The sequence below is a fragment of the Amblyomma americanum genome, chromosome 2 (assembly GCF_052857255.1).
Source record: "Amblyomma americanum isolate KBUSLIRL-KWMA chromosome 2, ASM5285725v1, whole genome shotgun sequence".
NCBI classification, from domain to species: domain Eukaryota; kingdom Metazoa; phylum Arthropoda; class Arachnida; order Ixodida; family Ixodidae; genus Amblyomma; species Amblyomma americanum.
In genome coordinates, this window is record NC_135498.1 from 112,604,330 (window position 1) to 112,620,946 (window position 16,617).

Below are 16,617 nucleotides of genomic sequence, written 5' to 3' on the forward strand. Positions count from 1 at the left end.
TCTTGTGCGGGCAAACTGATGAAAAGGATTGTGCACGACCGCCTCACCAACCATATGGACGACTAGGATGTTTTCTCACTCCATGTTCGTATTACGGTGAAACCTGTCCACCCATGATAAACTCTTCCAGCTAAAATTAGGAGGGGGAGGTGTAATTTACTACCCAAAGCAAAAATGATGAAAGCCGTCTTATCCCTTGACATAATTTAGCATTGTGAAACACGCCAAATTCAAGAAAACTTGCAAGAAACCACTCGCGGACGAAGGACGTAGTACTATATCCACAGCTTACTTCAAAACAGGAGAGCTGGGGGACGTTAGATCGGACTCAGTCCGCATGGCAGATACGACCACTCCGCAACGAGCCGCTTTTTCTCGGTCCCTCTTTAACCTGATATGTGTAAACTGCCTGAAAATCTAAACCAAACCGATCGAATGGGACACGCTCTCTACGCCGATGACATATTTGTATGTGCAACACACAGAAATATCAGCCATATCGAATCTTAGATCTAAGAAGTGGCTGTCGCAGTCCAAAATTATTCCTAAGAATGCAGACTAAAGTGTTCATCCGAGAAGTAAGAACTCATTGCCTTTCGCAGCAAAATCGATGACGCGGCGCTCATTCACGGAGCAGGTCTCCAGGATGTTGAAAAGACAGGAATCCTCCGGCGTCACATCAACAGGCGAGGAAACAATGTAGCAAAACTATCGAAATTATAAATTGGGAGACCAAGTGGGCGGAACGTTCGGGCCCAGCATCCACAAGAGAACCGGAATGCTAGAAAAAGAAACTGTCCTTCTAGTACAGGCCTTCATGATCAGCATGCAGTGCAGCCTATGCGGTCCACGATGTAAATGTCTACACATTATTATCAACAAAGATTAAAAGCTGGCTCTTGACCTGCCAACGTCAGCATCGACGTAGCGACTTCTCCAATTAGGCGTCCACAACACAATTAGCGAATTAGTCGACGCTCATTTGCTGCCCCAAACCATTACACTTGCGACTGCAAAACCCATGGGGACATTTAAGTCACCTTAAGAGTGGAATACGTAAGCATTAGATTTCACACTTGTCGCAGCTTTTGTTGAAACGCCTGCATTTGCTTGCCTTCAATTTCTATGCAAGTGTCTGTCGATCAAACGCCATATAGATTAAGGCTGCTAACTGCAGTAGCAGGTATCCGCTATGCTGCGATGGTGTCGGCATTTGCATTTATCACATGTTGGTTCGCTAGCACAATAATAATAATAATAATAATAATAATAATAATAATAATAATTGGTTTTTAGGGAAAGGAAATGGCGCAGTATCTGTCTCATATATCGTTGGACACCTGAACCGCGCCGTACGGGAAGGGATAAGGGAGGGATCGAAAGAAGAAAGGAAGAAGGAGGTGCTAGTGGAGGGCTCCGGAATAATTTCGACCACCTGGGGATCTTTAACGTGCACTGATATCGCACAGCACATGGGCGCCTTAGCGTTTTTCCTCCATAAAAACGCAGCCACCGCGGTCGGGTTCGAACCCGGGACAAAAACCCCCAATCTCAGATAACGCCGATGTTTGCTTTTCTTAAGCCTCTGTCCCTTGGGGTTGCTCAGTAAGAGCAACCTGGCTCAGAGAATGAGCTGATTTGTTGCCTGAAGATAAAGTTTTAACATACATCCCTGGCTAAACATTTTTAGTAATAACACCGACAGGGCACCTGTCTCTACTTTAATATCAAAAAAATTCAGCGCTTTAGTCGAATAAAAGAAAGAAGTGGGCCTCGGAGGCTCACGCGACGTTCCGAATATGACACGCTCTTTATTACCAGCACGAGCGCTCACAGCACTGACAACGAACGCATCTGGCGAAAAAACAGCTCCTGAGGTTCCGAGGCAGTTCCAGTTCACCCTTGCGTATGGACACAACGCACAGAGCGATGCTGGGGCGCACCGGAGATGCGGTAGACATCAGACGCCTCACCACGGCGGCGGACACGGTGAGGAGCTACCGCAACAGCACCATGAGTTCCAGGAGCCTTGTGCCATCGGGTGGGGCGCATGGCTCGTGCGCTCGGCTGAACGCCCGGGCTTCCAGCGCCTGAATCCCCGAGGTAGACCGCAGCTGCGCGAGTTTTGATGGGCTGACCATCACGCTAAACTAGCAGAGGCCCTCGGGCATGCTGTAGTAAACGCGGCGACGTCTTCCCAGAGGGTCTTCCCTGGAAGGCCCACGAAGTCGGCACGTTGCCGTCGTGAGCTTGCGCTGAGCAAACTGAGGAAGTGTAAATGAAACGAATCCAAATTAAGTGATGAAGATGGCGAAAATGAAGATCAGGACCCTTTGGGGAAGCACCACCTTCAAATCCACAATACCAGTGACACATGGCTGGCGCTGCACCCCTGCGCATGTGCAGCATAAACAAATGCGTTAACTAGCACCGAAAAACGTAGGTTAAGCTGTGCGTGAAATAACTCAGGATAAATTAATATGCGAAGGCTCAGTCAGCCCAGCTATGAGGCCGCCTTTTGTGGAAAATTAAAGATCGTATTACACCTCCTTAATGCCCCCACTATCCATTCAAAAGCCAGTTTTGATTGGTGGCTTATGAGAAATTCTGCGTTTTTGTAATAATGTGAAAATGTGAAACGCTCATGCAAACACTCGTTCTAATATCGCGCAAAGGTGAGAGCAAATGAAACACGACAGCGGTTAAGTACGGCTCAAGTGAATGAACCTGAATTGTTCGAAGATTTACAGAAGTCGAAAAGACGTATTCTGCGGCAAAGACCACCTTTAAACAATATACAGATTTAACGCAGCTGAGACGTAATAGGGTAGACATATACAGGCGTCTGGTAGGCTGTTGTACGTCTACTGTAATACGCCTCCGGTATGCTAAATGTATATAAGTCGAATTGCCACATCTTGCCTTTAGGCACAACATGCCACGAAAGGCCGAAGCATGTCGGTCGATACTTGTTAGTCGTGTGTGCGGAGTCGTGTTGTCCGTAAGATGCACCTGGAAGTTCAGAGCAAGTACCTATCTTCGTTTCTTGTTTTTTCTTTGAAGGTATGGAAAGACGTTTAGCAATGAAAGGTTTCCCGTGTTCTCCTACGAAACCAAAATCAGTATACCTGTTCGGTCCCTTTGAAACAATCTTTTAATGTTTTCATTGTCATGTTATGACCCATGTCCCCACCCCCTAACTCACCGTCTTCCCTCGGGCTCTACTCCCGAGGAGGCAGAGGAGACCGCCATCGCCCTAGCCCTTCCACATTCGGACGCCCAATGCATCTTGAGCGACTCCAAAACGGCTCTGTCCAACCTTGCCAGAAGCCGGTTTCACACCCCTGCCTGGTAATTGTTTAGCACCCCTACCCATATTTTACCGCGCAGGGTAGAGCTCCAGTGGGTGCCGGCTCACACTGGAAACCATTGAAACGTGGCTGCCGATAAATTGGTCCAAGGTTTGATCTGCAGGGATCAGTACAGTCTCGATCCAGGATTCTCGAGAGAGCGGGCGTACACCTTTGCATAGCTCGCGCAAATACTCCGATTGGACCGTCGGACTTACCCCCCTCTCACCCCTCTCTTACGCACTCCCAGCACATCCTCTTCAGACGCCTCCATAGCCGCTCTCTGTCAGCTGTTATCCCACTATTGTGCCACGTCCCCTGCATGCTCCCTATGCAGTGACCCTCACGCCACACTCTCCCACATCCTTTTCGGCTGCCCTGCTTACCCTCCCCCGCGGGGACAGCACGCCATCCCGAGCTGGGAGGACTGCGAGGTCCTGCTCACGTCTGCCGACCCGACATCGCAGCATGCTGCGGTGACTCGGGCTGCCGGCGTCATGTCCCGGCATGACCTACTTGATGCAGTGCGGGATCGCGCAGCGGCCCAGGGACCTTTCTAGGTCTACAATTCGCAGAAATAGTTTTTCTGTCCTTCGTCCGTCCGTCCGTCTGTCTGTCCATTGCCACTTCTCAAACACGATGTGCCGAAGACACTTTTCTAGAAACCGAGGTCTAAAAGATGTCCCGGTTGCCACATATAAGAGTAGATTTCAGTTTCTACGTCACAGCAGAGATGTGGTCGGAGACTTCGAGGTGGTAACTTAACAGTGAGCTGCTGATGGTAAGCGCTGACAGATATATTGGAACCACGACTCAAAAACAATGACATCAGTTTGCCTTGCATGCAGAGAACTTCGCCTCAGTTGAGAACAAATGGCTAGAAGTAGACTATCTGCTGATGCTAATAGTCACATTGTTAAAATGATGTCCTTACTTGGTAGTTTTTGGCCGACGAAGCAGCGTGGAAAGTACATATACTACTATTTAGGCCATACCTTATTTGTTCAGCTTCGCCGATCACGGTCCGAGCTGCTCTGCCAAGCAGTGTCGGCCATTATCCGGCCGCGTAGTAGTGTCCGAAGTGGCTTGCCTGTTTAGAACCGCTATTGGCAACAGAGGACGTGCTCGCCTTAAGGCTTGTAGCCGTGGCTATTGCGTGATCTGTAGTTCCGGTGGTGGCGCGGACGAGCTTCACTATGTGTGGTAGACCTAATTAAGTAGGTTTGTTTCAGAAGGAGAGGCGGGTTTCGCGGAATCAAATTTCATTGGAAAATTATGTGGGACACACTTGCTGTCCAGGGAGCCAGCTGTGCACTCATAAGATCTTGGCCTATTTGGTGGTAGTGTATTCACAGTGAGACAGTGAAGGTGAGTGTGGGTCCTTGACTTATACAAGTGCTTAGAATGTGCCAAGGGATTTAGGACAATGTTTTTCATCATGTTTTTCATATGTTTTTCATCATGAGTGCATTTACACACAACCATTTGTAAGCCCCTCCTTATGTAATGCCTTCGGGCCTTTAAGGATGAAATAAATGAAATGAAAGAAAAAAGTGGTTGGTGGAAAACGTTCAGGCATCGGATCGGATCGTACCATATTAAATTCGGTTTTAATTCATTAAGTAGGATATCTAGAAACATTGGATTGGCTCGAATAATCTTTTTTAAAGCCCGCAACAAAACAGAGGGAAAGATAGCGAACCTGTCGCTGAATAGAGCGACCAAAGTAGAGAAACTTTTACCCCATATTTCTCCGTGGGAAGCGCGTTCCAATGAAGCCTGAAAGTTATAGTTGATGGCAGAATATGTTTGTCGAAGCGCTTAAGTCAGTTTGATTCGAGCAGAAGTGGTTGAAAGGAGAGAGGATATTTGCTTATGAGAGCGGTCCTTTCACACATCCATCGCAGAATATGGACATGCAAGTGCACGAGCAGAAGCTGGAGGGCGCTGATTTGCTTACAGAACTTCGCTGGCAGTATCGAAATGCAGCCATGCTGTGGTGGAGGCTAACTAGTTTTCTTCAGTGCGTTTTTAGTTTTTAGCCGCCGCACTCAGAGTTTGAGTGGCGTGTGTGTGTATGTCTGTGAAGGTTCTGAGAAGAAAGTGTAACTGGCTCACTATACTCGCACTACGATAACGCGGTGGCGTTATCCTTCAAATTCCGGCAGTTATGCGCCTTTGCTTTTCTCGAAACCAACGGAATGTTTAAATTGAAAGTTAGATTTAGAGGAAAGGAAATAGTGCAGTAGTTGTCTCATCTCGGAGGACTCCCGAACCGCGCTGTATAGGAACGGATGGTGGTGGGAGGTAAAAAAAGAGAAAGAGGTACCATAGTGTAGGGCTCCGGAACAGTTTCGACCAAGTTGGGAGTTTTTACGTGCACCGCCATCGCACTGCACATGGTAGCCTTTTGCGTTTCGCCTTCATCGAAACGAGGCCGCCGCGGCCAGGTACGAACCCAGGAACTGCGGCTCACTAGCCGAGCGCCGGGGAATGAGGCTGCTCACAGCTTTGCTGGGGAATCATACATCCGAAGTGTTCTGGATGTGCCCCCGAGTGGGAATAAAGACCCTCTCATAACGTATGAGGAATTACCGAAACACCTAGACTGGATAGGAGAGCACTCTCACTTCCGGATAGGCCACTCACTCCAAAGGAGTGCAGGGAAGGAGTAGGGTTCTGGTCAACAGATTCCTTTTTTACTCTATACAGCACGATGAAGACTCTGGGGAGCCTGAGCTCTGCAGTAGCTGTCTCAGAATGACATCGCAAAATCACTTAATTTGGAAGTGTCAGGATTCTCCTGGGGCTAAATCCCAAAGCATGAAAGAGATTGCCACCTGGGAAGAGCTGATCCGGAGTCACGACTTGGATCAGCAAAGACTCCTCATCCGTCAGGCGGAGACAGCTTACTACAAGGCTCTCTCCGCGGTCTCCGCTGCTGACAGCCGGCCGGGAGGCACCCGCTCCTAGTTTCTGCGCCCCTACTGTGAGGCCCCATGATGACTGCAATAATGTTCATTAATAGCCGAGCGCCCTATCCACGGAGTCACCAAACTAGGTTGATTTTGGAAAAAGCAAGGTCGTATAACTGGCTTCCTGGGTCAGTGGACACCTCAATCCAGCTTTGAGGTAAGTGGCGGTGGTGTCCATACGAAAATAATTGTTTTCGACATATAATTGGTTCTAAGCTATGGTAAACCTCCAACCATTTCTTTGGCGGCCTTTGTTGCGACATCGTAGCCAGGGCTGGTGATTGAGAAAGATAGCTACCACGAAATCCCACACAGTGTCTGGTTTCAAAGCGCACCTAGATAACATGGCTGCAGAAGGGTCCTCTCCAGCTTCTGCTGGATTTTGACCTGAACGCGACAGGGCGACTGTACTGGGCCAGCAAGGGCAGGGCACAGTTTTTGCTTCCACCGCACGAAGCCGACGCCGGACATTCTCGTTACAGTCTAGCAGTTCCAAGCAGGCTAAGTACTATAGGTGATGGCAGAATATGTTCGTCGAAGCGCAAATGCGCAAGTGCGCTTATGCGAACCGAACCCGATGCGCGACGATGTCGCAAGCAGTATCGCGGGGTCGTTATGAAAAGTAGGCCACGTCAGGGAGAGAGAAAGTGTGACAATGCTAACTCTCATCACGGCAAAAAATGGCAGCGACATGTATCCTATGGTGTGCAGAGAGACGCGCAAGAGGCAAGCAGACAGAAATGAGGGATCATAATATTCTTTGCGCATTAAAGTGGCTTCATAGTAAAAGGTACAGTAGCTAAGGCACCGATAAGTCGAATTCGCGCCATTTTACAAAGAAAATTATTTGCTTGCATGGAACCTAAAGAACTTGTCATTCCGTGAAAGCGAAAATACATACACCGTGCTAGCGCGTTACATACTAATAATTTAATAAACGTGATATACAAATACTCCATTCACGATTCCATAAGAATTGCTGCTACGCTATTCAAGCGCCGTCATGGCCCTGGAAATCCCACTTCGCCACGACCAGCAAGAGCAGCAGGGTGAGCCTGGCAGGCATGGTGCCGTCGTGGGCTTGTGGAAGACATCGAAGGAGCAAGGTGGAGATGGAGCGAGTGAACCTGAAATGACGAGAATGACGAAGGTGAAGGTGACGGCGGCCGCACACACAAATGCCTCGAATCATGTGTTTATGTGCCACTTCACCTGGAGAGTGGCCTATGGGCCACTGCACATTTCTGCGGCTAAAAGAGTGCACCTTGCTCAAGGACGAGGGATGATGAGACCAGGCAAGGCGCTTCTCTCGACCGTCTGCAGATGCGCAGTTGTAGCCTTACTATGTCATCCTTACTCGACCATCAGCTCACGTTGTTGCACAATGCTGCTCGTGTGAAGCTTCGGAAAGAGGCTTCAACTGCCACCGGCAATCAACGACTATGCCCTAGAGAAAATATAGCTGTTTATCTTCTCAAGTTAAGAGTTAATAAAAGCGCTGAAGGAAACACGGAAGAGATCAAAACGCTGATAGGAACACGGGAATATGTTAGATGAGAGAGGCTGAGTGAAATACTATTTGATTTTCAATCTAAAGGCACAAAGAAAGCAGCACCTGCACTTATCCTCCACCTGCTAATAGTCTTGAGTTCGGGTTTCTGTTATCCTATTCGCTTTTCTTTAAAGGTGATGGTACATCCTTGGTTCTTAGGCACCACGCTGTGATGAGCTCCGAGTTAGGTCGAAACTACTGAGGGCTGTAAAAGTTTTTTATGGAGAGCTGACAAATATTCCACTATTAAAATGACAAAAATTCTGAGAGTTTAAAAAAACCCTTCCTTGTTTGCTTCATTCAAGGTTGCGTAAATGTCAATCAACATTGTAACTGCGATACTGGTTGGAAAGCACTTTCTGAGGATGCCGTCAGCTTGAGCATTCGCTTGATTGAGGCCACGTCGATTCAGCAAAAAGAATTTCCTGCCATAAGAAGTCTCCTCAAAAAATTATCTTTTTCTGATGTCAGCCGTGGAGATTCAGAGATAACACGTAACTATACGTGCTCCGCATTCCCTTGCTATCTATGAGGACAAATTTTCACAAAGCAAAGATCACAAACCCCGTCCTTAACCAGCCGTTATTATGCCGCATTTATTTGATCCCTTGGCCAAAGCCTTCGTACCGTGCATTTAATTGCGCGAATTGCAGCGAGAGCTTCTGCTTATTCAAGAGGCTGAAGTCACTGAAGCATCACTTAGGGTGTGTTACGGACTTAACTGTAGAGTAACGAAATTATCAGGACTGCAGGTGAAAGTGAGAAGTGCGCAAGTAACGCACCTTCTTTCGTAAAGCAAATGTTCAGTCGAACGGCAGTTTGAAGATCGATGTGGTGAGCAATATTGTGATCTCACTTAACGTGATTAATTGCGTACAAGGAGGTGAAATTTGATTCCATGAAATGGCTCGCGCCCACTAAGCACGACTGTTTGCTCATCAATATAACAACTAGAACTACAGCTGTGCGATGCTATATATGTGATCTTCCATTAGAACTGGACAGCTCAATCTCATCAGTTGGATCCTATAACTTGTCAATTTAGGCAACAGATAGATGAGTAACGAGTGAGCAAACGCCATATATAGGTATGTAGGTTTCAAGGCGCCGTTGTAGTAGCATACGTTTAGGCGTATTATTAGCAACAGTTTGTGAAAAAATCAAAATTTTTCAGTGGCCTCACCGCTTGACAAAACTGTGGTCTATGTCTGAGCACTTGTTTTGGAGAACCTCAGTGTTAATTACGTCGAAAATGAAAATTTCGCGTCTGTGGTGGTGGCTTCTATCTGATTAATCTTTAAGCGTCTAACCGTTTTGCGCAGGAGAAAAGAGGCGAGTTAATTTGCAAATTTGTCTGTTTTTCTTGCTTAGTTGCTCCTCGCATTCAAACAGCGAGCGTTACCATCGTTATTTCCGGCTTTATATGCTACCTGTAGTCGGGCTTCAAGGTACTGCGGTTGTATGATTTTTGCAAATATTAAAATCTCAGGAGTGAATACGTAGAGCGCTCAGAGGACAATTCCCCAACCGAGTGTGTCCCAATATCCAGCACTATATATTCCTCATATTCTGCAATACGTCGGAAATGACAGGGGTTGGAGCCGAGCCATAGAAGGCAAAAAGATTTTCAGTTGGTGGCAACCAACCGCACATTGCACCACGCAGCTCTTCATGCACAGTGCGCAACGTAGCTTTCCATATCCGCATTGTGCGCAAAAACCCGTTGCGGGCCTTTTTTTTTCCTGCACAAGGTTTACTAAAATGCCTATTTTCTGAGTACTTCCTCCCAAAGTAACGATGTACCAGCCCAGGTTAAAGGTTGTACTCCAATCTCCTGGTAATCATATGTAAAACACCCTGTAGATCGCTCATATTGCGCACTAAAGTTTTCATGCTACCGGGGGGTGCGATCCACGAAGGAACAGATTTTCAGTTCGGAGGCAGACAGCCGCAGAGTGCACCACGTGTCTCACCATAAAGCCTGCAGTACATCGAAACTACAGGAGAAGCTCTGCCAGTAGCACCTCAGCACTACAGATCGAATGCAGATGTCGGGGAAAGCCTTTGCGAACAGTTCGTGTTTCACGCGCGTTCACGAAAAACTGTCCGCAACACAAGCAGCTCTTCAAGATAAATATCTTACTGATTATAGGACATCATGATTTCTTCACCTGCTCGCCCAGCGCAGCCTCGGAAAGCACTTCCGGTCAAGGTGAACGACGTGCGGGAGTTCCTGCGCCGCCAATGACGGCTTCCTTGGATGCGCGTTGCGCGGCCCACAGCACCTGGCGCAGATGAAGCACCTCACGGAGCTCGAGACACCGGAGGCCAGGACGCGGCGCTGGACGTGAAAAGCGCCTGCCGCCCGAGAAGGCGTCTTGGTCAGAGCACGTGAACCTCGTGACGGTGCTGGTGTCGGCGGCATTGGCGCCAGCATCCCTTTGTTGAGGCAGCTAGAACAGTGAAGTAAAAAGGGGGAGCTAAATAAACGTATAAAGACAAGAAACGTCGGTTTCGGACTAGACAAGGGCAGAAAGAGTGTTTTGCAAGTTTTCCCCATGTTCTCCTGAATTAAGCTTCAGGTCGAATCAGGAATAGTTAACGAAGATGGAGTTTGAATACAGAGCTTATGCGTTGTGCCGGAGATAAATACGCTGCTGCGTCCCAGCGTGCGTATAGAAAAGGGTGGTGATGATGGTTGTGAAATGTTATGGTGCCGGACAATCTCAGACAAAAGAGCGCCACAAACAAGGTGTTTTCGTCTGCTCAAGTTGGGGTCCAAAACCAATTCCCGTAGCAATTCACCCTCCCCCCCCCCTAAAAAAAAGACAGAGCTCCAGGACAATGGAAAGATTGTGCCTATTGTATCAACAGTGGGTTCCCGCGGCACTGGGGATCGAACGCCGCAACCGCCGCATGCGAGACGGATGCTCAAAGCACTAGGCCACCGTTACGGTATGGTTTACGAAAGAAAAATGCTGGCAAACTCTATTGATACTTAATTGTTCAGAGGGTGAAGAAATTGTATCAATTTTGCGCACAAATTACCCTCTTAATTATACCACACATTGCGTTGTGAGGGGCTTCAGATTAATCTCGACCGGTAGGAAAGGAAACATTACAGCAACAAATCTCTGTCGCCGCCGCGACGGCATAGTTGTTCTGTTGCTCGGCTCTTGACTCGAAAGACGCGGTTTCGAACGCGGCCGCTGCGGTCGCATTTCGGTGGAGGCGAAATGCTCGTGGTCCGTGTACCGTGCGATTTCAGTGCACAACAAAGACACCCAGGTGGCCGAAGTTATCCGGAGCCCTCCACTACAGCGCCCCTTTTTGCCTGAGTCACATTGCGACGTTAAAATTCATATAAGATTGATAGTTTAGGGGGTTTAACTTCCCAAAGCGGCTAAGGCTACCAGGTGCGCCGTAGGGAAGGGCTACGAAAGTTTCGACCACTGACGTCGCACAATACACGGGCCTCTAGAATTTGGGCTCCATCGCCATTTGACCAACGCGGCCGGGATCGAACTCGCGTCTTTCGGGTCAGCAGCCAAGCACCTTAACCATTGAGGCTCGGCGTCGGCTAAACCCTATTAAAATAAACATTTGCTGCGGTTTAACTACGGCTGAACGTGATTAGAGAGCGAAAGCTGTGGTGTATCGGACAAAAAGTATGGTGGAGCTGCCATAAAAAAAAACTTAAATCAATAAGCTCCTGCCTGTGCCACTACGTATAACAGGCTTGGCAGCAGACGCGGCTTGGCATCTGTAACATTGTGTGCGTTCCGCACACTGTGTAGGTGGCGAGCATACCCTACCACCCTGGTAGGTGGCAGTTAATGGTTTATCGCGAGATCTGCGCACCCAATGAACGCTGCGGCCTATTTTACCGCCCTCAACCGGTGAATCGAAAGGTCCAACGTCAAGGTCAAAGGTCATGTGGCCCAACACAATCATGGACCATATATGTAAGGCCTAATGCCACACGACCTCTGGCTCACTAGAAGGTCAATCGGGAGCGCACGGCCAAATCGGCTTTAACTAGCGTAGTGAAGATTTACTCCAAAATTTATCTGTCTCCTGAAACAAGGGAGCGATAAAATTGGCTGTGGTTTAGCTCCGGTTAGCCCTTGTTGAATTGCGAAAGCTTCGTTTCCTCGGCATGTTGGCTACGCAGCTTCTCATTCCGACGCTCTCGAGAATTCAAACCGGTCTTTTGCGCAGTTGAAGAGTCACTCCGGGACGTGGCACGGCTTTTAGCCACATCTTCGTTACGGCGCTTCACGAGTCGTGCGGCGCGTTCTTCTGGCGTCTCATGAGCGCGTTGTCTCTTCCTCGCTTCGTTCTGTAGTTGCGTCTCTTTCGCGCTCTCCATAACGACTACTATACACTGACTGACTGATGTTGCTGCGAGGAAGTACGAAAAGGAAAGAGCATGGGCCTGCCTACTGGCTCAAGCCGAGCCACAGTCGCTGCCACGTGCTGAAAGTGGGAGACTTAAAGGATAGGAGGGAAATATAGATAGGAAAGGCGCGGCGCGATAATAGGCCCATAGGCCCCGGGCCGATCCCGGAGGCAGTGTAATACCGGGCCAACCCTTGCCAGAGTGCGTATAGCACTCCGCCATATTCCAAAAATATGTTTGATATCTTGGGTCCAACGACCAGCAGCAGATATTAAATCAGGTATCTACAATACACTGAGTTCAAGCGCATATTTATATAGAAGCCGTGAGGCGACACCTTTTCTCCCTCTACCACAGCGGAGCACATCGGCTGGAGCGAGCGGCGACGGTGGCGCCATCTGTTGGAGCGCGCAAGCGGTGTTGCTAGGCAACGGCTTCTCAAGGTCGTTCTTCGGCCCCCGCATACCGCGTACGGCTGAAGTGCGCGACGAGCCGAAGTGGCTGGTTGGCTGGCGTCGTAAAGCTGTTGCTTTAATAACGCGGCACTCACCGTGCTCTACGAAGCTATAAGGTTAGAGAGCCGTGTTAGTTGGTTCTGGGTATAGTTATGAGACATCATGCCAGCATGCAGAAAAACGCGGATAAAGAGAGTAGACACCACGGACGTCGGACTTAAAGAGGGTTATGCCACAAAACAGGCTTTTTTATGCGCAAAAGTTTACTAGTGACCCCTGGGGCTGAAGTATTTCCGCGACCACGGTGATGAGTGGTTAGAGCGCTCGGCTACTGATACGGTGTACCCGGTTTCGAACACGACCGCGGCGGCAGCGTTTCGATGGAGGCGAAACGCAAAGCGCCCGTGTGCTGTGCGATGGCAGTGCTCGTTAAAGATCCCCAGGTGGTCGAAATTATTCCGGAGCCCTCCACTGCGTGACCTCTTTCTCCTTTTCTTCTCTCACTCCCTCCTTTATCCGTTCCCTTACGGCGCGGTCGGCCTAAATTTCAGACTGATACTGTGACATTTACTTTCTTCAATAAAAGAAAAACTGTTTCCATGATTTCGGTTAGAAGTGCTTTGGCACTAAAAGTAGCCGCAATAGCGGTGTGGCTGAACGCCCGCCTGCGAAGGCCGCAATAGAAGGAATGCGACGGCCAGTGACAGTCGGATCACACGGCCATGCCTAGAGCCTCCTCGAGGGCGTTGACTCCTACGGGCTGTCGGCAAAGATTAACGCGACAACATGCAATTCATACTTGCAGAACGTCAGGAAAAACCACGAACGCCGCAATTTTCGTTATGGCCGGTGCAAGGCAATTCGACGCTCTGGATCCGTGACTTTCGAGTATTCCTGGCAAGAGACCGAGTGGTGAACTGTCGATATTTTTTACTGATACTAAAGAAAGATATAGTTATGAGCTTTCATTTGAAGTGGTATAGATGGCCTAGCTGGGCTGTTCGGTGCATCTGCATACTTTAAAGTGTGGGCACTGCGATAACGGATGCGGACTACAAAAGAGGGTAGTGGACGGAAATTTTAAGATTTTTGATGTCTAGAAGTAATTACGTCTGCGAGTTGTAAACGATTAATGAAGGACTTGGGCAGAGCACTGAAGGAATTCGAGAAGGAATTCGGGAAGAGAAGGAATTCAATCCTCGTTTATTAGGAAGTTCAAACTTCCTGAGAGTTATACTCCTGGCTGCAATTACATATTTGGAGATGTGCGCAGCAAATACCACTTTGATTATTTTAACGTGCTATTTTGCTCTGCCCTCGAGCGCTGCCAATTTCGGCTTCATAGCACGCTGACCAAATCCCAGTGCCGAGGAGCGCACGCAGTTCGCCACACACCTTGAACCCACACATATCTACAACAAAATGACATCTGTCTGTTATGCATGAATACAGAAAATTTATGAAGAAGGCTCCAATGAATCCTCGGTAGGGTGCGGCACGGTATAGTATAATATAATACGATGTGGGATGGTCTGTGAGGCCTTACAGCCCAGAGCTACGCATACGCTGTTTTGATGGTTCTGTACTAATTTGCGCAACCTGGCGTTATTTACCTTGCCGTGGCTCCGCATAGCACACGGGCGTCTTTGCATTTAGCCGATATCAAAATTTGGCTTCCGTCGCCGGGAATCCCTTCAGCATACTCGAGCCAATCACGGAACGCCACACCTCTATGCGACCGCGGCGGGTGCTAAATATCGTCGGAACAAGCAGAAAAATCTTTTAATGTGTTCACGCTGCAACATAGAACCGTTTGCATTAAAATGCAGAAATGAATTATTGGATTTTAGTTAACCAGCTCAAAGCAAAAGCTGATGGCATTAACGAGAGGGAAGCCTGGAGCGGCAAGCACATTCTGACATTACACACGCAACTTTCAGGTTGGCGTCTCACACGCCCGTTTTGGCGCCTCTAGGCTCATGCCCACACTGAGCCATAGGTGTAAGGTGTCCGGCTCGATCACATTGCCGGCACACTTCAAGGACTCCAGGGCTCGCTTGCAGGAAGAAAATAGTATAGTTTCCCGTGTTGTCTTAACACAGTGTAAACCCTCCGTTGGTTTTGATGAAAGGAAAGGCACATGAGCGGCTCCCTGGGTCAATGGACACGTCAGGCTTTGAGGTACTTGCCAGTGGTATCCACCTAGAAAAACTCCCTACGCGTCACACCGCTGCGTTGTTCCCCCTTAATTGCTTCTACTAAATGGAATGCACAAAAACTCTTACCAGTTTCTCGGTAGAAAATGCGCGCAACACTAGAGGCATTTCTAAGAACCTCGTACACTAAGCATGCGACGCGTTCCTTACCTGAAAGCGCCCATGTAACTCGGACAACTGCAGGTGCGAAGCCCTCGTGGTGTCCTCGGAATCCCCATAGGACGCTCCCAGAGGTGCGTGCTGCGGAGGCTGCCCCATCTCGCTGAGTTGCGTCCTCTCAAGGACATTCAGGCGCTGGAAGCCCGGGCGCTGCTCCCGCTGTGCGAAGCGTGTGCCGGCCCCGGAGGTTTCCATGTCGGAGCTCCAGGTACTCGCCGTTGTTTCGCAGCTGCGTAAAGGGCTCCCACCGTCCTCGGTGCTCAACGCTGGCATGACCCGGTGCGCTCGAGTGCGCTTCCACCTGAGCCCGAGCACGGTAGGGTTGCCGGAAGCTTAAAGAGCGGTTGCCCTCGTTCGATGTACTTCAGCAGCGTTTCTGCTGCTCGCAGCGTCCGATGGCGCACGTGCCACGTTCGGAATACCTCGTGCTGCGTCGGGCGTGAAGGTGCTGCTGCTGCTGCTGATGATGATGTCCTCAGGCTTAATCACTGATCTTCACCTAGTGGAGATCAGTGGTCTTAATGGTGCGTACCTGCTGTGGGGAATTGTTGTTGTTGTAGGTAAAACGATAAGGCGCCCGTGTGCTTTGCGATATTAGTGCACGTTAAAGATCCCCAGGTGGTCGAAATTATTCCGGAGCCCTCCACTACGGCACCTCTTTTTTCCTCTCTTCTTTCACTCCCTCCTTTATCCCTTCCCTTACGGCACGGATCAGATGTCGACAGAGTAGTGAGACAGATTGTGCGCCATTTTCTTTCCACTAAAAACAATTATATCATTATTGTTGTTATTGGCTATAGCACAGTTTAAACAATTCCAACGTCTTCATTACGTGAGCAATTAGCGGCTCTTGGCTGAAGCGGATTTTCAAACCCTCGCGTTTACTTGGAGTGAGCGAATGTGCACTCAAAGGCAATGTGAGGTGTCCACGACCTCATTGCGCTGCAGAATACCGCAACTTATTCTTCGTTTACGTCTATCGGGATTCTCTCTGACCAAATTCTGAGTCTTGTAGTTAAACTTAGTTCATAGATCACTTTATGCCGTTTTTAGCCGGCGGTTCCCTTCTTTCCGTAGAATTTACTTGGAGGTACCCCTAGCTCGATTAGAACTTCATCTGTCTATTCCCATCCCCCTCCCCGACAGGGCTAGCGCCAGGGAATAAGCCCCGAAATCAGTGTGCGGTTATATTCGCGACTATATAATTGCTTCAGGTAGATTTCTCTGCTATGATAAGAGTTCATTGCTTTTTAATTCCCGTTTTATTTTTCTATTTTTATACGAATCCCAGTCTAGAACACAAAGTTATTCAATTACTCCACTTCTTGCCCATGAGTGCGTTTCTATCAGCAATGCAAGCTGGCCAATGCCCCGACGTGAGTATGTGCCATTAAGCCTGAAGTCATCATCCTCAATAATTTCGACCACTTGGAGAGATTTAACTCGCACGGACATCGAACAGCACATGCGCGCCTTTTGAGCTTCGCCTCCATCAAAAACCACTGAGG

The 16,617-nt window shown here is 48.7% G+C and overlaps 1 protein-coding gene across 1 annotated transcript; it reads right to left on the reverse strand.

Annotated features, from left to right (window-relative positions):
* Positions 1-10,027: 10,027 nt before the first annotated feature.
* Positions 10,028-15,352, reverse strand: LOC144118979 (uncharacterized). Its single transcript, XM_077651739.1, has 2 exons — positions 15,101-15,352; positions 10,028-10,330 (listed from the first exon to the last, which is right to left on the reverse strand). Exons 1-2 carry the CDS (start codon positions 15,302-15,304, stop codon positions 10,085-10,087), a joined length of 450 nt encoding a protein of 149 aa, XP_077507865.1. The 5' UTR covers positions 15,305-15,352; the 3' UTR covers positions 10,028-10,084.
* Between the last annotated feature and the right edge of the window lie 1,265 nt (positions 15,353-16,617).